Source organism: Adiantum capillus-veneris, chromosome 6 (genome assembly GCF_014529385.1).
Source record: "Adiantum capillus-veneris isolate H3 chromosome 6, ASM1452938v2, whole genome shotgun sequence".
Taxonomy (NCBI): domain Eukaryota; kingdom Viridiplantae; phylum Streptophyta; class Polypodiopsida; order Polypodiales; family Pteridaceae; genus Adiantum; species Adiantum capillus-veneris.
Genome location: NC_140936.1, coordinates 155,705,088 through 155,726,449, shown reverse-complemented (window position 1 = coordinate 155,726,449; position 21,362 = coordinate 155,705,088). Strand labels below are relative to the sequence as shown.

Genomic DNA, 21,362 nt, shown 5'->3' with positions numbered 1-21,362 from the left:
GGAGAAGGGGTCCCTCCAAAACCTCTCTCCAGGGTCCCATTGCACCCGTGCTAGTGGACAGCTCTCCCAAGCCCACAATCTCTAGTGGCCAATCGCAAGAGCTGTTGGGTCAGGATCAATGAGACAAGTCCTACCACAGATGCCCACCACTCGGATCCTCTGAAAACAGCACTCTGCCACCTGCGGGGCCTCTACTGCAACTCGGTGTAAGCGTCCCCCACCCTGTAGCTCGAAAAAGAGGGAGGGTACAGTCTCTGAGCAAGCCCGAACTGAGATGAGAACCTCAAGTCCCGTGAAGGCCCCCATCCATCTGGGCGTTGCTGACTCGAGAGGTGTGAGCCACTCAGCAGGTACTACCTCGAGATTTCCTGACACATGCTCTGCACCCCTCTCATGCCCTGTAGCTGAATGCTTTGAAGCTTCTCTGACAAGCCTGAGAACTGTAGCCAATCACCTAAGGTGCGTGCTGGACCCTCTGTCATGGGACCCCAGGAAACATGAGGCCTACTACCAACCAAGTGGCCTCTCTGAGTGCTAACCATGGGGTTCCAAACAAGGGGTTGTCTCATGCACTCCTCCGTGCAAGTAGGTTGCCGTTGCTCCAGGCCTCTTCGTAGCTCCTCCCAGGATCGGAGCAGACTCACAGCGAAGTGATCCTCCAGTCTCCTGCTCAAGCCAACTTTGCACATCTCTGTGAAAATCCATCTGGTCGAAGGTCGCTAGGGGCCTCCAGCCTGAGGCACTCTAGAACTAAGCCGTTGAAGCAAGAACTCCTTCCAGGGCTCCTCTCTTGCAGTGTGATATGAAACGTTTCGGGGTTTCGCGCGTTTCGGGGTTTTGAGGTTTCTGAAACGTTCGTTTCGGAGCTCAAAGAAAGTGAAACAGAGGTTTCATTTTATATGTATGTTCGTATAATTATACATTGAATATACATACAAATTCATATGTAAAGACATGAAATACCAAAATCTACATGGGAGACTTGAGTTACGAGTGAACAAGGTAAGTCGGCAGCCAACTGCAACAACGTGGAGGTAAAGAAGAAGGGGCCATGCTGACGTGTAAGGTTGAGAGAGAGAGAGAGAGAGAGAGAGAGAGAGAGAGAGAGAGAGAGAGATTATTCAATGTGCGTGAGGGTCAAAAAATCTATCGATTTTTTGAGGCGGCCTTTGTGCATAGCTTAAAAAATCCCCAAACGGGTGGTTTGAGGTTAACTCATCAAAAGGGGACGAAAAAAAAAAAATCAACTCGTTTCGCACGTTTCGCCGTTTCAGAGAGCTGAAACGGGTTTTTATGTCACTATGCGAGTCTCCTGGAAGAAGTTTTCTGATGATGAACTTCCCTAAAAGGGCTCTGCTCTGCTGTGCTGGGTCTACGATCCCCAACCCTCCCTGAGAACAAGGAAGGATGATGACTGTCATGCCACTTTGGCCCAGGCTATCTGGGTGTCATGCCCTGACCAAAGAAAGTTCTTGATCAGCCTCTTTACCTAGCTGATGCAAGAACTCGAAAAGATCCAACAAGAAGTGATGTACCACATAGTATCCAACAACACCTGGTTGGCCATTACAACTCTGCCTCTGAGAGAAAGTTGTGCGGAGCTCCAATGTAACAACTTCCTCCTGATGGACAGGTGAAGGGGAGCAATCTGCTGCTCGGGAGACAAGTCCAAGCCAATCTGACAGCCCAAGTATCGAACTGCAGTTCCTGGGCGTATCCACCTGAAATCCTCTCTTGGCATCCAATCAGGTGTAGGAGCACTACAAATCGAGAAAGCCACAGTCTTTCTCCAGTTGATCAGTGCGCCTGATGCACAACAAAAGGTCTCAAGAGCCTGCTCACACTTGTGAAGGTTGGCCTCCTGGCCATCTAAGCATAGGGCTGAGTCGTCTGCAAACTCAGCGTCCACTAGTAGCTCATCTCCATGAATAGGGAGCTCTAAGCCTCATAAACCAAGCTGCTGTGAAACCAAAAGCCTTCTCATTGCCTTAGCATATAACAAAAAGAGGAAGGGGGCAAGAGGGCAGCCTTGTCTAACCGAACGTGTGATGATGAAACGATCACCTCTACCTGGTGACAAAAGTACCTGCCTGTGTGCCTGTCTGTACAGAGTTGACACACCTCTGATCCAAGCATCTGAGAAACCCATCTTGCGTAGAGTGCCCTCCAGAAAGTCCCAGTCAACTCTATCATAGACATTCTCAAAATCGAGAAGAAGTATCACCAGATCCTCACCACGGAGCCGCGCGAGGGCAGAAGCCTCCCAAAAAAAGTAAAGATGTTGTCAAGGATACTACGCTTCTTGACAAAACCTTTCTGTGTCCCATGTATAATGCTCTCTAGAAGTGGCAGAATCCTCAAACTTAGAGCCTTGGCAAGAATTTTGTAAGATGAGTTGAGGATGGTAATGGGTCGCCACTGTCGAATCTCATCCAAGGATCCACCCTCCTTGGGAATGAGGTAGATCAGGCCCTCACTCATGCTGTCTGGCATCTCTCCTGTGTGCAAGATGTATTGAAAAGTGTTGAAAGATCTGAGCCAAGCAAGTCCCAGTACTCCAGAAAAATCCTAGGAGTCAAACCATCGTCACCTGGACAGCTACCACGGGGGAGTGCTCAGAGAGCCTCGAGTAGCTCCTCTAGCTGAAGAGGTAGCTCAAGTCTCTGGTGCATCTCCTTAGTCACAAGACAAGGCATCTGTGCCCACACCTGCTCTCTTCATGCATCCTGGCGCTCTGACTGAGGCTCTGCTGACAGTAGATCTCGGTAAAAGTCAGTAGCCACTGGACGCATATCCTCTGGCTCTAAAGCAGTTGACCCATCGGGCCTCCTCAACTGACTGACCTTGGCATGCGTATGCCGAGGTCCCACTGCTCAAAGAAAGCGCCTGTCACTCTGTCACCCACTTGGGTCCACTGCGATGCGTGTCGATGTAAAGCAAACTCATGGCGCCTCTCCTCTGTGCTGACGAGCTCCTGGCGAGCCTGTTGCAACTGCTCCTCCAACCAAGGAGTGTCTGGATGCTGCTCCTGCATCCTCTGCAGAGAAGCAACGCCCCGTCGCAGACGCTGCTCCTCCTCTCTCACTGTAGCCAGGCGAGCCGAAGACTCTTGAAGAAAGAGACGACTAAGCTGAGCAAGTCCAGAGGCCACTCTGGCAACAGGAGAATCCTGTATGTCCAAGCTCTCTATCCAAAGAGCCTCCACTCGCTCTCTGAGCGCAGAGTCCAGAAAGACCCTCTTAGGGATGCGTAGCATCGTGCTCCCCCTCCTCTGCCTTCTAGTCATTGTGAGGATCACTAGTGCATGGTCCAAAAAGGAAGTCCCAGCCAAAATGCCAACAGTCCCACCCAAGTCACAGAAGTGATCACTAGTGTAGAAGCGATCTATCTAACACTCCTTCCACTCTAGGGTCCGAACGAGAGAAGGCCAAGCTGTCAGGTGGCCTCATAGAGCTAGAATGTTGCCACACATCTGAAACCCACAGTCATACATAACCTCTTCCAAGCTGCCAACTCATCTCCATGCACGATAGTATGGCTACCTCCAATCCTGTCAGCTGGGTGCTCCGACATGTTGAAGTCTCCCCCAATGCACCATTGCGCAGGCAGAGACTCTACAATGTGAGCCCAAAACTCTGCACGTGCGCTTGCCACATTGGGCGCGTAGATGTTCAGGAAGCCCATGAGGCAACCCTGAACCTGCATAGTAATCCACTGAGCCCTGCATGGCATAATAATCTCTCTGCCCACGATGGCTTGTTGCAAAGAGTCCGCAATGGTCATACATACCCCACCCTGGATGCCTCTAGGTCCAAAAGCAGCTGACCAAAATGTCTCATAGCGACCACGCAAAATCTGACCACATCGCCGAATGCGACTCTCACAAAGATGATGCTCCTGTAGCATAAGAATGTCAATCTCACCACCCACAAGGCATCTTTGTAGCTCCTGACGTAGCCGACCCCTCTGACGTTGAAACTGGGGCCTTCCTAATCCCTGCACATTCTATGAGATGATCCTCATGGAGTCAGTGAGAGAAAACAAGTGTTGCCACAACAGCCAACCTCGTTATCTTTGAGGCCGGTTTGGATGGGGAGTAATCCGCATCCGAACGACCTCTAGACAAGCGTAAGAAGTGACTGTCCCGCCCAGGTCCAAGCCGAGCGTGCAGCCCGAAGGGCTACATCCTCTGTCCAAGAATCCTCATGCACAAATACATAACACGGAGGGCACTGAGTGTCAGCAAACAAATGCACCACAATGTGCTTGCAACCTGCTGCATCTAGAGGTGTCACGCTGAACTTGGCAAGAGGCCAAAGTGTCTGCACTAGATCTGTCACCGCTAAGTCCCCTATGTGGTGTGAGAACTCAGTAGCCTAAATTTGGAGCCAATCAAGGATTGTGTGCTGGGTCCACTCTCTGATATCCTTACCACACAACAGAAAGGAGAAACCCACCGCTGTGTCCAGGGCCTTAGTGCCTCTAGCTGCAAGAAAGAGGACGTGGACTTGAAAGCTTGCCTCCTCCAAGTCGAGAGAGGAGTCACCCAGAAACCAAGTGAAGCTGTAGTCGAAGAAGTCCCAACGTCTGCGAATGTCGAAGCTCGTCAGACCTCCAGGGACCGTTGCAAAGGGAGAAGTGTGCACCAAAAAAGGCAGCCTGAGGTGGGGCTATCCCGCTCGAGCCACACGGCTCGCCAAGAGAACTACCAAGAGAACGCCTTGTGGCAAAAGCGTGTCCAATACCCTTCGTCTGAAGAGGATTGGCGGAAGGGTCGGGAGATGAGGCTGTGGGCCCCATCGGGGAGATAGGAGGGGTGGGAGGCGAAGATGGAGGTGTGGGGGGGGGGGGGGGGGGAGGCGGGGGAGGCGGAGCCTGAGAGAGGAGGCAGTGGTGGTGGAGGAACTGAAGTGGACGGGGCCTCCTCAGGCAGGTCATGCTGAAGGGGGTCAAAACAGTTCCCAATCGGAACCGAGTGCTGCTGAGCTGCAGAAGGTCGGCCACCAGGGGGAGCAGGGGGGCGAGCCCTCCCTTGTCGACGGCAGCCAAGCACCTGTTGCCAACCATCAGCTGGCTGATCACTGGTCTCTGTTGATGTACCAACCTGTGCGTCCTGTGTATCTAGCTGCTTGGCATACTTAGCCTTGGGAGGCTGCGCATGCGCTGTGGGTCGAGGTCTTCTGCGAGGACAGGCCTTTGCCATATGGCCCATCTGCCTGCATATGAAACACTGGTTCGGGAGACCCGAATACTCCACACTCTGTCTGATCCATCCCCCACTCACCCTAGGCAGTAGTACCACCTTGGGGAGGGAGACGTGTCACGAACGAGAACCTGCACAGTAGGTAAACCTGCGGCCTTGGCCACAATTGAAGCTGCCGTGCGTGGAGACTCCAGAATTGTCCCAAACATGGGGTAGGAGGGGAAGGTACTCTCGCCTCAGGCCTTGGAAACAAACCGAAATCGGCAAGTCTGCCTCCTCCTCGAGCACATCTGTAGTAGGGTCAAAATCGTGATGCCAACGTCGGAAGTAAGCTTGGGCTGCTCTGATGCCGAGTGGGCTCATCGAAATAACCTTTGTCGTCATATCTGCAGACTTGAACTCGACCTGGTAGTACCCTCTCCCGAGGATCTGGACATCGGTGATCTTGCCCACATCGGAGAGAAGACGGGCCTGTAGTAAATCCCAAACCTCGCCCCGACTGGGCCAAGTGCCAATGATCTTACAGATAACCGAAGTGGCTTGCAAGCGCTCCACTTCGGCCATCAAGCTCGCTTGCTTTTCTTGTGAGAGAGCAAGTCGAAGGGTCGCTCCGCGGTGTCGGGCGAGGGGGCTTCAGTGGAGTCCCTTTGAGGTGGAGCAGAAGCCGCCATTTTGTGTCTGCTGCTGAGTCGAGGAAGGCGAAAGTGACGTGAAGCTCCCAGAAGGCTGCAGGGATAGACTCCTACGAGCTAAGAAAGAGGTTGGAGGGGGGGGGGGGGGGGGGGGGTGGGGCCCAAATGTATGCGGGAATGCAAGGGGCGGGCGGGCTGAGGCGCAGAGGACGGATGAAGGCGGGAGAGCTAGGGGGGGGGGGGGTGGGGCCCAAATGTATGCGGGAATGCAAGGGGCGGGCGGGCTGAGGCGCAGAGGACGGATGAAGGCGGGAGAGCTAGGGGGGGGGGGGGGGGGGGGGGGGGGGGGGGGCAGGCTCATGGCTGAGGGTGGCTGAGGGCTGAGGTGGGCGCTGGGCTGGTTGCGCGCTGGCAGGCAGCGCAGAGTGCAGGGCAGGGCAGCGCAAGAGCGGGTGTGTGTGTGTGTGGGGGGGGGGGGGTTGGAGGAGAGAGCAATGGCGAGGGAGAGGAACTGCAGGAACGTGCGCAAGGGAAGGGGCGAAGGTAGCGGCAGCGAGCTGAGAGGCAGTAGTACTCTTTTCTGCTCTTGTTTTAATAATCTGGTTGTTTCCTTTAACCTTTTGGATTTATTGTCTCAAATGAAGCCAAGTGATTTAGGATACATACTGCTCTATCTGGATATTAAGAATGATTTGACAGATGGTGTTTAAGCAATAAACTTTCTTTGTATGCAAGATGTTGATTGATCACTCTCTTCCGTCACCAAATCATGCTCCTCTTTGTGTGGCAATGTATTTTGACTTGCCATTCAATGATCCTCCATTGCTTAGAAAATGCTTATTGGACATGAACAGTGCATATCTTTTATAGGAGGCTAAATTTTGACAAATGGTAGAATCTATTGTTCTACCGATTCTTTGTCTCACGGTTGTGGATCCGGACGTTCGCTTTTTTTTTTGGTACACACATAGTCAGTTATACAAGATCATGGAGGATGCCACTCGCAAAGGCAAAATGGTTCATGCTCAAAGGGCAAAGGTAGTATAGAGAGCTCTCTCATTAGAGCACGAGACATTATGTATAGTTGGAATTGGAAAAATGAACGACTCAATGTTGACAATGGGTTTTTCTTGATAAAGGCTGTTTGTGGAAGAATATTCGAGAGGGGGATAAGATGTGATTTGTCGCCATGGATGTGTGGGAAAGATAACTGCAGATAGAGGAGAATTGGATACTGAAGAGGCAAGAGAATTCTTCTCTAGGATGGGCATCAAACTAGCCTTAACTTGTGCTTATAACCCAAGGGAAATGGCAAGCGTGAAAGAGGCATAGTTACATGGGACGGCGGGTCGGGGTCAGGAACGGGGTCGGGAACGGGGACGGGACGGCAAAAGTCAGGAACGGGGACGAGGGTCGGAACGGCAAAAACAAAGAGAGTTTTTTTGGCATTTTTTAACCTACACACATGCCACACACATAGAGCATCACTTTGACCACAAATTTACACTAAATAGACCAAAGAACACGAGTCATATAGGCGGAAATGTGCTAATAAAACATCGATGATCGATGGATACAAAATGAGAAGTGCATGCCACAAGGGCTCAAGAGTCAAAAAGCCTAAAGGACTTACGGGTCAGGACAAGCCTGAGGCCTCAAGGATAACAGAAAGTACAAAGGGCTATGTAGTATGTAGTAGGTAGAGTCGTAGACTCAAGAGTCTAGACTCGAGAGTCGAGTGATCAATGATCATCAAACTCAAGAAGTGCTCGCCTGCTGAATCTCCATATCGTCGTCGTAGTCGAGGTCGTCAGCGACGTATGAGGGCTCGGGAGGCTCGCATTGAGGCTCGAAGTCCTCCTCTAGCTCCTCCAAAAGTGTATTGGCCATAGATGGATTCTCTTGTGCCATCTCTCACTCAGTGAAGGGATCTGCCTTGTGTGTGACGCTCTTGGCAAGCGTGCGCAAGTTAGCGTTCACAAACACCAAATCATTGGCCCTCTGGACCCCAAGGCGATTCCTCTTCTTAGAGGCAATGTGGCTGTACACACTCCATAGTTGCTCCAAGCAACTAGTGGTACATGCTTGGCTAAGGACACGAACAACCAAGTGCTGCAAATGTGGGCCATCTCCTTCATAGTCCTCCCACCACAAAACCGAGCTAATCTTGTTGCGATCAAGCTGTGCATCTACACATCCATAGGAGCCCTTCTTTTGCCTGTAGTTGAGTAGCTCGTCTCTAATCTTGCGCCTAATGCCACTGCTAGGCTCAAGGCGCTCCAATGCAAGCCGCCATCCTTTGCTCACCTCCTTGTCGGTCTCTTGACGCCTTCCTTGAAACTCAGGGTCAAGCACATAAGCTGCCGCATGAAGTGGAGAGTAGTATCCATTCCACCTCGACTCACACAAGCCATGAATCTCCGCATACTGAACAGGGTCAGGCACAAGCTTCTCAAGTGCCTCTATCATCCGATCCATGGCTTCGTAGACTTTGCCAATGCATGGCTGCAAGCCATCCACCACTCGAAGTAGGTGTAGAATAGGCTTGACCATGGCGTCAAGAGTCTTCATCTCCTCCCACCAAGCGGCGGCGTCGGCCCATTCTCGGCATTTCAATCCTGTTGTGCTGATGTAGACTCCGGCACGGTGTGGAACTCATCATTGAGAAAGAGGCCCCTTAAGGCTCCGCCACATGTAGACAAGCGGCCTCGCATAAGCCAATTGAATGCAAATCTTGTCTCTGAATATTTGAGCAAGGACAAGTGGCTCCTCTTTGAGAATTCATGGCGCACTTTTTGATGGTTGAGCACAAAGGAGACAATTCGAGAGGCGTCACCAATGGTGGGTGAAATCCATGACAAGTTCCCTATGTCCTTGAGGAGGTTATTGAGGCAATGCGCCATGCAAAATGTGACATGGATGCTGGGATACATACCCTCAATGATAGCCCTGGCTGCCCTATTTGACGCCTCTCCATCTGCAACCATACAAAGGACATTCTCCGGGCCGGTGATCTCTATGGTGCTTGTCCACTCCGCAACAAGCATCTCGGCGGCCTTGCCACTATCAGATGCATCATGTGACTCCACAAAGTACATCTCCCCCCGAGAGTAGGCCACCACCCCGTGGATGGACCGCTTGCGGGTGTCGCTCCATCCACTCTACAAGGAGAGAGACGCCATTGGTCTCTCACAAAGCTTTGTTGCTTGGGCCGTTTGCTCCACGGCAAGCTTCTCATTGTCAAAGAGGGTGGTGCGAAGCCTCTCCGATGAAGGTGGCACATAAGAGGAGCCATATTCCCCTATTTTCATAACCATGGTTCGAAAGAATGGAGACCTATCCACACAAAATAGAGCATGTTGTGTTAGTATGGAGAGTCGAGAGTCGAGAAGTTAGAACCCATTATGAATACAAAATGGAAGATTGCAATGTGCATATGCCAAGGGAAACTCACCGCGAAGCATGGAAGGCAATGTGGTCGTGGAAGAAGAATCGGGAAACCGACCTATCCACCTCTTCCTTCAATTTAGGATTCCAATTTTCGTTGAGAGTGCTTTGGCGAACGGAAGAGGACGGTGTAGATGCATGGCTCTTGAAGCCTCGAGAGATGTCATCAAGGTTGGCTTCCCTTTGCTCTCGAGGTGTCGCAGTGGCGGAGGGATCAACGGCAACAAAACGGCCCCTCTTGGCCACTTCCGCGACCTCATACACCGTGAGCTTCTCAAGAAGATCCAACCTCTTCTCGGGAGTTACTCGAGGGCAAAACTTCACCTCGTGATCGGGTTCATGAAGAAGATGGGCTCGCACTTTGTTTGAACCACCCGTTCTCTTGTATGGGCATAGCTTGCATGTCCATGGTCTTGCACCGCCACCTTTGCCACGCGTGCTAAAGTCGACTTCATCCGACCACGACCACGTTTGCACGGCGGGCCTCCTTCGAGAAGAACCGGCTTGAGAAGTGGAGTTGGCTTGAGATGATATGATGGTGGAGAGACTCGAGAGAGTAGAGCTTAGAAGCTAGAGGAGTTAGAGGAGAGCTTGTGTGGAGAGAGAGTAGAGGAGAGCTTCAAAGTGGGTAGAAGAGGGAGAGAGTGGAGACTCAAGGGTAGAGTGTAGAGCGTACGGGCCACGGTGCGTAGTCATACTTCAGCCTTGAGCAATGAGACTATGAGTAGAGAGGAGAGCTTGAGGGAATAAGAGGCCCAAGGGGGCTTTTATAGCCTCCCAAGGGCCAAACCCACCCAAAATATGAACGTTGGGCTGCAACTGGCCGTTTAAAACAGTCAGTTTTTTCAAAAGCTGCCATTTTTGACCCGCCTAAAGCTGCCCGTTCCTGGCCGTCCCTGGTCCGTTCGGTCCGTCCTCGGTCCGATAGCCTGTGACCCACCCGTCTGGCGAGATTTTCAACCGTCCCAAGGCGTTCCCGTCCGTCCCCGGCCCGGTTACGGGCATCCCCCGGCCCTAGGGCCCGTCCCCCCTGTCCCCTGTAACTATGGAAAGAGGGCATCCTCCAATGATTAAAGCTTTGGATAAAGCTTGTGAAGATGAGCTTGGAGATTGGCTAAGGCTACTGTCGTTTGCATTATGGACTGACCATAGGACACATAGTTCAGTCACTAGCTATATACTTGTTGAATTGATGTATGGTCAAAAACTGTGATGCCAATTGAAGATGTAGTTCTTACATGGAATGTATTGCCATGGGAAGATGGAATGAGTAGAGAAGACCTCTTGCATTGTGCATACAGCAATCGAAAAGAAGGCCTGAAGACATTGAGCTTGCAAAAGCTCGACTAAAGGATGCAAGGTTGAAAAACAAAGATAGATTTGACAAGCGACATAGGCTCATATCAAAAGTTATTGAAGAAGGCGATTGGGTGTTGGTGTATGATGGTAACTATGAAAACCAACACTCTACAATACGGAAACTTGCAAAGAAATGGTTTGGTCCTTATGTTGTTAAGCATGTGCATGGAAATGCAACTTACACCTTGGGTGAACTGGATGGGACAGAAATGAAAATTCGAATTGCTGAAAAAAGGGTTGAATTGATCAAAAGAAGACGGGATGTTGATCCATTTGATGCACAACCAAGTGAAGAGGATGATGGATCCAACTATATGCAAACTGAGGATGAAAGTGAAGATATCAAGGTGAAACCATACGTAAAATACGGTACGTATTCCGTATGCAAGGTGCACAGTCGTGTATGGATTGAGGTTTAAGGTACGTAAAAATGCTCACCATTGGTTTAAAAAACTCACAATAGAAACCTACAAAAATTTAAATTATCAATCTAGTTGATTGGAAAGACCTACTTGTATTGAATATCAATCAAGTTACTTGTCACCTGTCACCTGTGCACTGACAAATGCACAATACCTATTACCATAAATGCATACATCAAACACAATATCTGTGACCTGTACGATGATATGATCTCAAATTTCAATCTCACAAAGTGACAATTGATCATTAATCATTGTCCAAACTACAAGAACTTAGGGGCAATGAATCTCATAGTTGATTGACTTTGCGAGGCATGGCGGTATTCGTCCCTCTCTGCATTATGTGCACTCTTTGTAGTGACTTGTTATAAAGAAACCTTCAAACTATGGTTATAGGGCTAAAAAAACCCTCATCCAACTCAATTGAGCGCGCACAGACAATCCGGTCTTAATTTTTGGTTTTAAAAAAATTCGTACGTACGGATTCTATTCATATAGTAAGGATCCGTATCTTATGGATGTACTCTATGGGTAGAATGTGTACGTACGTACAAGACAATCTTGGAAGATATGGTGTCTGACCATGAGTTTTGATGCTTAATAAATACTATTGTGGCACATACGGAGGATGTGCAAGTTTAGAGGGGGTGGATGTCGTGCCGTGGTACGTACATAATGCGAAATAAAAACATTTACCTCACTTCTGATACTTTTCGATGCATGGGCTATTGCGGTTGCTGTCATGTACATACCCATCTTGGGAGTTGTGGCCCTCGATGTGGTGCCATTGTGTTTTCTAACTTGATAACACGCCTTATTTGGTTTGGTAATGTACATATTCCAAGATTTTCATGGTGGCACACTCATCTAGCCTACAAAGATTGATGCGGGTAAAAATTACCAAAAATAGCAGTTGATTGGAAGCGTCGTAAAATTGTATAGAAAGTGACTCAAAATGGAAAAGTAATGAAAACTGATGTATATCTATGCTTTTTATGCTTATGTGAGTGAGTTCACAAATTTGGGGATTTTTTGGACTCTGTTTTGAAATTTTCACACCAAAAATGGTCTTTCAGTCGTAAAAATGAGCTTGTTTTGGTCAAAAATGTCAAAAAGACCCGAACATTGGCACATCAACACATTTTTCCCTGGGAAGAAGAGGGTTGCTTTTTATATAAAAAAAAAAACTGCAATGTTTTCCTTTTGGGTAGTTCACTTCATGGTTGCTCTACGAGTGTATAGTGCATTCCCACCTCTCCGCTATCTTGTATTTGAGTATGTGAGGGAGTGAATTAGGGTTTCTTTTCATCAAAATGGTGTGTGAGTTTCAATATGGAAGCTCTTAAATCTCTGTAAAATTAGAAAATGGTCGTCGTGAAGGTGGAAGCTTGTGATTTTCTTTCAACAATTTGAAGTTACGACGATGTAATTGGGGGCGAGGCTACAAGATTCATGAAAGAGGTTTGGGTTTTGAATGAGATTTGTGCTTGTATGAGCATTGAGGTTTCATGGCAAAAACTTTAGTGTTTTTAATCACTCTTTTAAAGTAAAATTGAATGTGAATTGGTGATCCTTTTATCATGAGCTCGCTTACAACAACAAGCAGATTCCAAGCACAATAGGAAAGAGGGTTGGTGTGTCACAAGGCGGGCACCACGTGCCAATAGAAAAGAACAGACTTTTAGCACTTCAATAACAACTGAACTGACTGTGAGAGAGAGAGAGAGAGAGAGAGAGAGAGAGAGAGAGAGAGAGAGAGAGAGAGAGAGAGAGAGAGAGAGAGAGAGAGAGAGACGACACGCGGCACGGAGTGGCGGAATTCCACCCCAGAGAGTATTGGCTCCAAACCTTGGCGCCCGCGCCCCTTCCGGTATTTCTTTATATTGCATCAACACAGTACAAGCCGGTACTCCAGACTCTACACCTTCTCCAGGAAGCATGCCAGAGAATGAGCCCTAACCTCATATTTAAAGGTCCTTGGTCTAAAAAGCAATTACAGTGAAAAGCCTTCAAAACTCAAAAGCTTTTTGGTCCAAAAAGCAATGCCAAAAGCTGCCAGCTTTTCGTAAATCAAGTTGGTGTCCGTACAGCAGGCCACGTCAGCAAATCAGGGTTAGGGTTAGGGTTAGGGTTTTTGAATTTAGGGTTAGGGTTTCAATAGAATTAGGGTTTTTGATTTTGGGGTTAGGGTTTCAAGAGAATTAGAGTTTGGGACAGAATTAGGGTTTTTGATGTTAGGGTTAGGGTTTTAGCAGAATTAGGGTTTCGACACGTCAACAGTTTGTTATATGGTGACTTTTTTGTCACGAACGCTCGTAGACTTAAGCCATCTTTAGGAAGAGGGTTGGTGATTTCCGTAAACAGTTTTTCACAAGGTGTTTGTGACTCTCATCATGAACTCTTACAGCCAAAAGTTTTGCACCTTCCCAGCTAGACCGCACACCTTCCAACAATGGTGGCCGTGGTTGCACTTGTCTACATACCTTACCGGGGAGATGAGGCCCTAGATGTGGCGGAATTGTTAGTTTTATCATAATAATTACATGCTTCTTTTTGTGTAGAAATGTACAAATGTCAAGTGTTTCGAAGTGGCATGCTCATCTTAACAAGAAAGTCCACTGCGGGTGATCTCGGCCAAAAAAGCAGGTTTTCTACTACCGTAAAAGGCGTATCCAAAGTGCTTTCTAAGTGAAAAATGAGGTTCAACATGTAATTGGAGCCCATGTTTCCATGAAGTTAGGAATTTTCTTAGCTTGTTGGGCTTTTTACGGATAGGAAAGGGCATTTTTGGGCTAGTAATGGATAGAAATGGTAAAAAATAGCCAAACGTAGCAAAAAATAGCTCAAAATTCCACATCAACGACAGTTCCGTTGTTGCTCGAGCTGAGAGGTTCTTATAGAGCCAAAAATGAGCTCATTTGGCCATCTAATGAAGGAGTTACAATAGTTCTATGTGGAGATGCTAGTGCAATCCTATGTTGAATTTACCTCATGTTTGGCCACCAAGTAGGGTTTTCTCTCTTCAAATAAGTATTTGTGCTTGTTTAGTGAAGTGTCTAAACTTCCATGAAATGGATTCGACGAAGGATTGAAGTGTAAAATTAGGGTTTTTAAGTTTTAATAGGGAGAATGAGCACATCAGCACAATTGGAAGTGAGGCTACACCAAATCATCACACACACAAGAGTTTTGTGTCGATCTTCGTTATTTTTTGAGGATCCTTAATGATCCATGCACACATACCTTTTAAGGAGGAGTGGTGGATTGTCTTGAAGTGGAAAGTAGTGGGTGAAGAAGTAAAAGAAAGCTTGAGAAGTGGTTGAACTGCCAAAAGGAGACCTAATGAGACTATTTTCAAAATATCTCATGAGCCGATCTCAAAAAAAGGCTTAAGTTCTGGACAAAAAATGGTGAGATCTACAACTTTCGTGTTGAACACTTTTGGAATAGAGGAGCGGAAGAGGGTGAAAAAGGTGAATTATTGCTGCGCAGGAGGCTAATTGTAGCCTTTAGAGCAAGGTGTCTCTTACAACTCTCGTGCTGAACACTTATTGAATAGAGGAGCGGAAGAGGGTGAAGAACTTGAATTATTCTTACACAGGAGGCTAATTGCAACCCGCAGAGCAAAGGGCTCACTCATCTCTCTCTCTCTCTCTCTCTCTCTCTCTCTCTCTCTCTCTCTCTCTCAAAGATCTCCCTAGGTACTATGCATTTCAGAACAAGATCAAGCAAATAGAGCTTCTAATTCTCCGTTTTGTGAATTTCTAAGTCTTCACAGAGCGCGGTAACTTCTGAAGAGCTCGACAGATTTATGTTTTTTTGGCATATAGTTGTAATTATCTCTTCATAATAGAAATTCCTTTTCTGGGGGGGGGGTCAACTTTATGAAATCCGGCCCTCTATGTTGAGTCGATGTCAATTTTCGCTTGACTTGAGTACCTTTCTCATAAGTAAATCAATTAATAAATTAATCAATTGCAAGTTTCAATTTAGTGACACCATGGTCTACATGCTTTATGAACATAGCCATCCTTGATGGAGAGCTTACAAATGCATATACTCTTGGTCATTCATTTAGACAAGGTGCTAGAAGACAGAGACTTTAAAAAATAATGCCAAAAGACAGAAAATTCAAATATTTATAAAAGGACCGATCAATCTGGTCGAGTAGGTTTATGATCAAATTCGGGGTACAGGTGCAGATTTTCGAGACGGTCAAAACTAGACGGGTCGGGTGACCAAAAACTTACTATATTTGGAAAATTTTCACAAAAATTATTTTAATTCACATTTCGAAGCTTTATGAAATTTTAAACATCATGGCACTGACAGAATTCGGAAAACTGCTAAAAATAGTAACTTTTTTTCATTATGATCATTTCATGGTACAAGGGTGCTCTTTTTGGTTGGGGTCAGAGACCTTACACTGTGAAATGCTATAGCTAGAGAAGAGGCAAAGGGGTTTTGTCCACTACATGCACTATCATGTAGACGTGGGTGTGTAGATTTCTTGTACCCACAAATATAAGCATTGACCAATAAAGACGAGATTATAACCCGGTGGTTCTGATCTCCGTGCACCTCTAGACCGAGGTGTGCGGGGATTGGACATGACTAGAGAATGTGAGGTAGTTTACAGTGTGAACAAAGAGACACACACAGAGAGAGAGAGAGAGAGAGAGAGAGAGAGAGAGAGAGAGAGAGAGAGAGAGAGAGAGAGAGAGAGAGAGAGAGAGAGAGAGAGAAATGAAATGAAATGTTATATTAACGTCTTCAAAAGGCCAAAATGACCTATGAGACCAATCAGTTACAAAATAGTGAATCTAATACCATGTCTGGGTACAAAAGAACTAGCAGTGGAACAAAATACTACTACTACTACTACAATCTAAAACTACGTGGGTGTAGCAGCTGATACAATAGGTACCCGGTAAACTGGATGTAACAGTGTGTGAAACAAAGATGGAAGAAATGGTGAGAGAGAAATGAAATGAAATGAAATGTATATTAACGTCTTCAAAAGGCCAAAATGACCTATGAGACCAATCAGTTACAAAATAGTGAATCTAATACCATGTCTGGGTACAAAAGAACTACAAAAGAACTAGAGAGAGAGAGAGAGAGAGAGAGAGAGAGAGAGAGAGAGAGAGAGAGAGAGAGAGAGAGAGAGAGAGAGAGAGAGAGATAAAAGACAAAGAATGCCAAAGAAGATTAAATTTGTTGTCCAGGTTATAAGGTTTTTACCCTTATTATGAGTAGTGACGAGGATGTGGGGCCGTCCTGTTGGGGTATAAAGCCCAATGTGGTCGCCCAGGTAAGTGGGCGAGCCGCCAGGTATGTACACATATTCTTTTGTAAAAACCTAATAAGAACTCACTATGCTCTACACATTACAGTAGAGCGAGTTCACCATATCGTCGTGCTCTTCTTCTCGCACTCTCTCTCGCGTCGCACTTCCGCTCGTACTCCTTCAAATGGTATCAGAGCTCAGATCGAGGCTCGAGGCAGCACTGCAGGAGGCTAGAGTCACCAACTCAGATTGGAGTGAAATTCGACAGGCGAAGACACGGCCCCAAATCTCGTGGGAGAGCCCGAAGGACTTAGTGTTGTCAGAATTTCATTCTGAGGTCATCTTGGCCACCGTTCGGCTTTGACAAAGGTCTGCGCAGGCCATTTTCGACTACCTGGTCTCGACGGGTGCATATCCGACTTTGCAAATTTGGGGTTTTCGGCCTACGACTGTAGGTGCTGAGGATATCGACACTCCCAGAGTGTTGATTTGTGGCTGTCTACACATCGAAGGACGGCTCACAGTTCTTGGAGGCGTGTCACATACGACACGGGCGCATCTACACACAGACTATAGGCGACATCCACTAGTTCATCAGGTAGCTTGTGTTTGCTGCTTGATATTTCAGATTTCATCCTGACATTGCAGGTACTTTCACATGGGATGTATTGTCAGAGATGATGTATGTCTGTTGAGGGTTTGCTGGCTGTGAGTCACGCAGCAAACAACCGCCGCAGCGGTGAGGCGAGGGGTTAAGTTTCGAAGGCCAGGCCTGAGGGTTATTCCCAAAGGAGAGCAAGCGAGGTATAAACAAGACCAAGTGCTAGGCATAAGTTAGACTCACCAGGCATCCATTTTATTCCCCTTTTGAGAGCTACTTGGCTTTGTTCAAGCATTGCCTCGTAATTGGCCTCGTTCATACCCTACCTGCTTTCCTTTTGGAATAACCCCTGAGCTTGGCCTTGGGAATTCAACCCCTTGCTTCTTATGCCTGATCATAGACCTACTCGACCAGTTTGGTCGGTCCTTATATGAATATTTAAATTTTCCTTCTTTTGGCATTATATTTTAAATTCTCCATCTATTAACACAAGGATATCCTTTGAGTGTTTGCCTCTATGCTATTTCTACATGTCCATTGTTGCCTTTTTTGGATCATTTGACTACTACTGGTGAATTGCATGCTCTAGTTTTAGCTTCTGGTAAACATATTGTGGGGGAAATTTATGCGGATGACTGCATGCTTTGACCTCAGAATATTTGATGTACAAATGATGATTCTCTCTTGTTTGAAGTCCCCAGGCTATGCCACCTCCTGACCCAGTTAGTCCTTTTTTGCAGAATTTTTGGCCATAAGTCTTACGATTTCTTGAATTTCACTATTGTGAGTTCCAGTCTTTTTTGATTGTGGAGAATCAAGCTTGAATAAACAAAGAACTATCCCAGTGACCTGTCAATGTTCCAGGCTCCAGCACCCTTATGACAGAGCCTTGCATTGCCATTCTTATTAGGTACATTACTTTGTTAATGGTCATTTTGAGCATTGTCATTCTAGTCTATGCATTAAACATGGATTTACATGAGATTGCAACATGATTTGGATTTCACATTCCTTGTATTAAGGACCATGCCGTCCCTTGACCTGGGCATCAAGTCTTACCCCAGCCAATGTGAATACACATAAAATTTGTCTACTTGTCTATGCAGATTTTTTTTTCCTATGCTCAACATGTTTGTTGTATTGGTTGTGATGATCCGTGGAACAACACATGTTTTTTTGTCTTATATGTGTTGTACTTGTGATACCTATCCAACTTGAGCCAAAGGGTTGTCGTGGTAGAGTATTATAAATCTGCCGTAAGCAGAGTGACCTGGGAAGCATCAGTGCCAGAACAAAAGAGTTAGCAAGTTGACTGTTAAAGGAGAAATGAGAGACATGCTTGAACACAAACAGCTGATGGGCACTTAAGGACAATTGAATTACTATCGCCTAGCCATTTTTAAAAATAGCATGCTTGTAAGAAGATAGTTTCCTCTGATCCGTTTCCGAATTGCAGCCTCTTCCTTATGTTCTGAGAACCGATTTAGTAAAGGAGGGGGTTCGACAGACAGATTCAGGTAGGGTTTAGAAGAATTAGAATACTGTGGATAGAAAAGCGGTACTATGTCTGAAGTGTCACATGGGTTTGCTTGGGTAACATGGGCTAGATACTACTAACAGTTGAAAGTGTAACAATCCAATAAGTGGATTTAGAGAGCTGTATTGATGGGTGATCATCTTGTATGGTTCAGCGCAAGCCTTATTTTTGAAGGCTTCAACGCCCTTCGGAGGCACTTTTATCCTTCAGTGAAGGGAAAAAATATTTTTATCCTTCGAAAGAAGGATAGAATATTGAAAAATCTTTGAGTAGCCCTTCTAATTTTTGCCTAAATATAGCTTAATGAAGGATAGGTAACAAATTTACCCTTCAAATGAATGATTAGGGTCACCCTTCAAAAATAAGCCTTGGTTCAGGGGGGGATTGTATTGGACATAAGGTAAAGGGTGTGATGGTGCACATTAGGCCACTCTTCAAGCTCAATTGTCTTTGTATCTAGTACATTGAACGCTTCACATCAGTCACATTTACGGAGCAGGATGCTGAATATGATGTGCTTATTTCTGAATGTTCAGGATCATCTTTGCTTCTTGGACGTTTTATGGGCTCAACAGGGTGGGGTATTGTGGCTGACAGATATGGCCATAAGCCTGTGATGTATATTGGTTCTTCATCAACGTAATTTCCTGAATTGCTCATGTGATTGGTTAAAACAGCATATTTTGTGCACGTGTTGACTTGGAACATAATTTTTATTGTCCATCTTTTATCCTGAGGCATGCGGGAGCTTTTTCCTTATGTAGTAAGGGATAGAAAGGTATGTATAGGGAATTGTGAATGAACAGAGCCTATTAAGAGCTGTGTCCAAAATGCATGTCTTGAACTTGAAGTAGTGGGTTCAAAGTTGTGGCCCCTTATGACTGATCAGGATCTAATGGCACAATCTAGAGCATAAGAAATGGCTTGTATGGGTGAATTTGGGTCTCACAGTCTATGCTTGAGCTTAAAGGAAGTGTATGTCCTAAGAAGAAACCTGGCTCCTTATGACTAATCAGGGGTCAGGTATCATAGACCGAGAGTATAAGACATGGCTTCTACTGGGTCCAACTATTATCTAAGAGTGTGGGACCAAGCAGGTTTTTCTTATAGATGGGGTCCTGTGGAGAATTGTGTATTCCTCTGGGCTACTTCCTGGATTGTAATCATGAATGGTGTCTGGGTTTGAATATTTGGATGTAGCTGGAACAGGGTGTGTCATCAGGTCCTTGTGTGTGGTTATAGATTTCAGCTTTAAGAGAAACTTCCTCTCCAAAAACATGTATGAGACAGGTTAGAATTCAATTTATACATAATATTAAAACTAAAATGGAGGCGAGTCAAAGATAACTGATAACCCATTCTTGTTGGGCATGCTTTAACAGAAAATTTTAAGCCATTGATTAATATTCAGAGTTGGCAAATGTCAGGTTCATATTTATGATACTTTTTGGGTTCAGCACAAACTATTGGATTGCATTAGTGTTACGCTTTTTAACTGGCTTAGCGAATGGGATGACAGCAACAATGAGGGTAAGAGTGTTTCGGGCTCTTTTGTTGGTTCCGCTGTCTTTTTTAGACTTTGAAAGTTCCCTTTTATTGATTTTAAGGATAACAGAATGGTTATCAAACAATAACCTCTTTTTGACTAGCATAATATGACTCTATAGCTGAACACTGGCTGTTTAATGTTATTTTAAACGGTGTCTGGCTTTTGTGAAGAGTGAGAACATTGCTTCTCAGGTGCTCACAAGCTTGCTTTCCTGAATCGAGATAAGAAAAGGACCTTGAATCAGGACAGATCATCTGATGAGTATAGATTAGAGTGTTCCAGATTTGACAAAGGATTCAGCTTAGTCGTAACTGTGTAGAAAATTTCTTTTGCTAGATGGTTTCGTTTTTCGCTTTGCGTGAAAAGATTGTCCTATTAGTTTTTTGAAACTGCCTAATGGGCTACATCTCCCCTAGCAAGAGGGTACTTTGTATAAGAGAGAACCCATGCCGAAAAATAAATATACTCAAGACATATGATGTTTGTTAGAGATGTGCTCCTTAGCCTAGCCGACAAGCTAACTGTTCTATACAGATGACCATGCCTTGGCTACCCTTTAAGAGGTGGGGCTTGGATTTTGTAGGTCCTATCAGTCCAACAACACAACCTGGAAAAAGAGTGCTTTCAAACTTCCTATAAGCCATTGAATCAACACACAACCACCCCAATACCCTGCCAAAGTTAATAGTCCTTTTTAAGTAAACTCGTCCAGCTTCTCACAACATAGCTGCTACCATCCTTTGGGTGTTACATAGCCTCCCAAATTTTGTTGATCGTAGGCTACTTTTGAAATAGGAGTATATTCAAATGAGCTGCTACCATCCTTTGGGTGTTACATAGCCTCCCAAATTTTGTTAAGCCATATGTCTTCCACTTTATGCACGGTCATATGACCCATAGTGTTGGGGAGACCGATTGCTTAGATTATTCAACACATGCTCACAAACATCACCATCAACCTGTCCACCTCTTTTCCCAATTTCCAAGCACACACACACACGTAGACTATGATACACACACAGAGAACATAGAATTGACATAGATATGCTTGTAAGAGAGTGTAAGAGAATTGTAAGAGATGGAGACTAAATTAGAGAGTACACAGCAAATAGAACATAGCATAAGAGAGTAGAGGAGAGAATCTGCAAGAGAAAGGCCTAAATCTAGCCCTAAACTCCACGGCACCTCTCTTGTGGAGTTGGTATTTAATATATTATTTTTGAGTTTAAGGTGCCAAAAATTGAGGCCTCTCTTTTTACCACCACTTCACTTTTGTAAATGAGTGAAGCTCATTAGTCCTTGCATGACCCATAAGGAGAGTT

At 46.0% G+C, this 21,362-nt stretch overlaps 1 protein-coding gene across 5 annotated transcripts in view; it reads left to right on the top strand.

The window, feature by feature from the left end:
• The window catches only part of LOC147456546 (protein ZINC INDUCED FACILITATOR-LIKE 1-like), a 238,449-nt gene that overhangs the window by 41,937 nt on the left and 175,150 nt on the right, over positions 1 to 21,362 (top strand). For 4 of the 5 annotated variants that reach the window (XR_015188465.1, XR_015188464.1, XM_086514984.1 and 1 more), the window contains exons 5-6: positions 19,028 to 19,130; positions 19,919 to 20,021. Coding sequence is in view for 3 of the 5 variants with exons in the window: in XM_086514984.1 (XP_086371110.1) it covers positions 19,028 to 19,130; positions 19,919 to 20,021 (206 nt within the window). In the remaining 2 variants the exon portion in view is untranslated. The remainder of the gene's footprint in view (positions 1 to 19,027; positions 19,131 to 19,918; positions 20,022 to 21,362) is intronic. The other variant, XM_086514985.1, reaches the window with a different exon arrangement.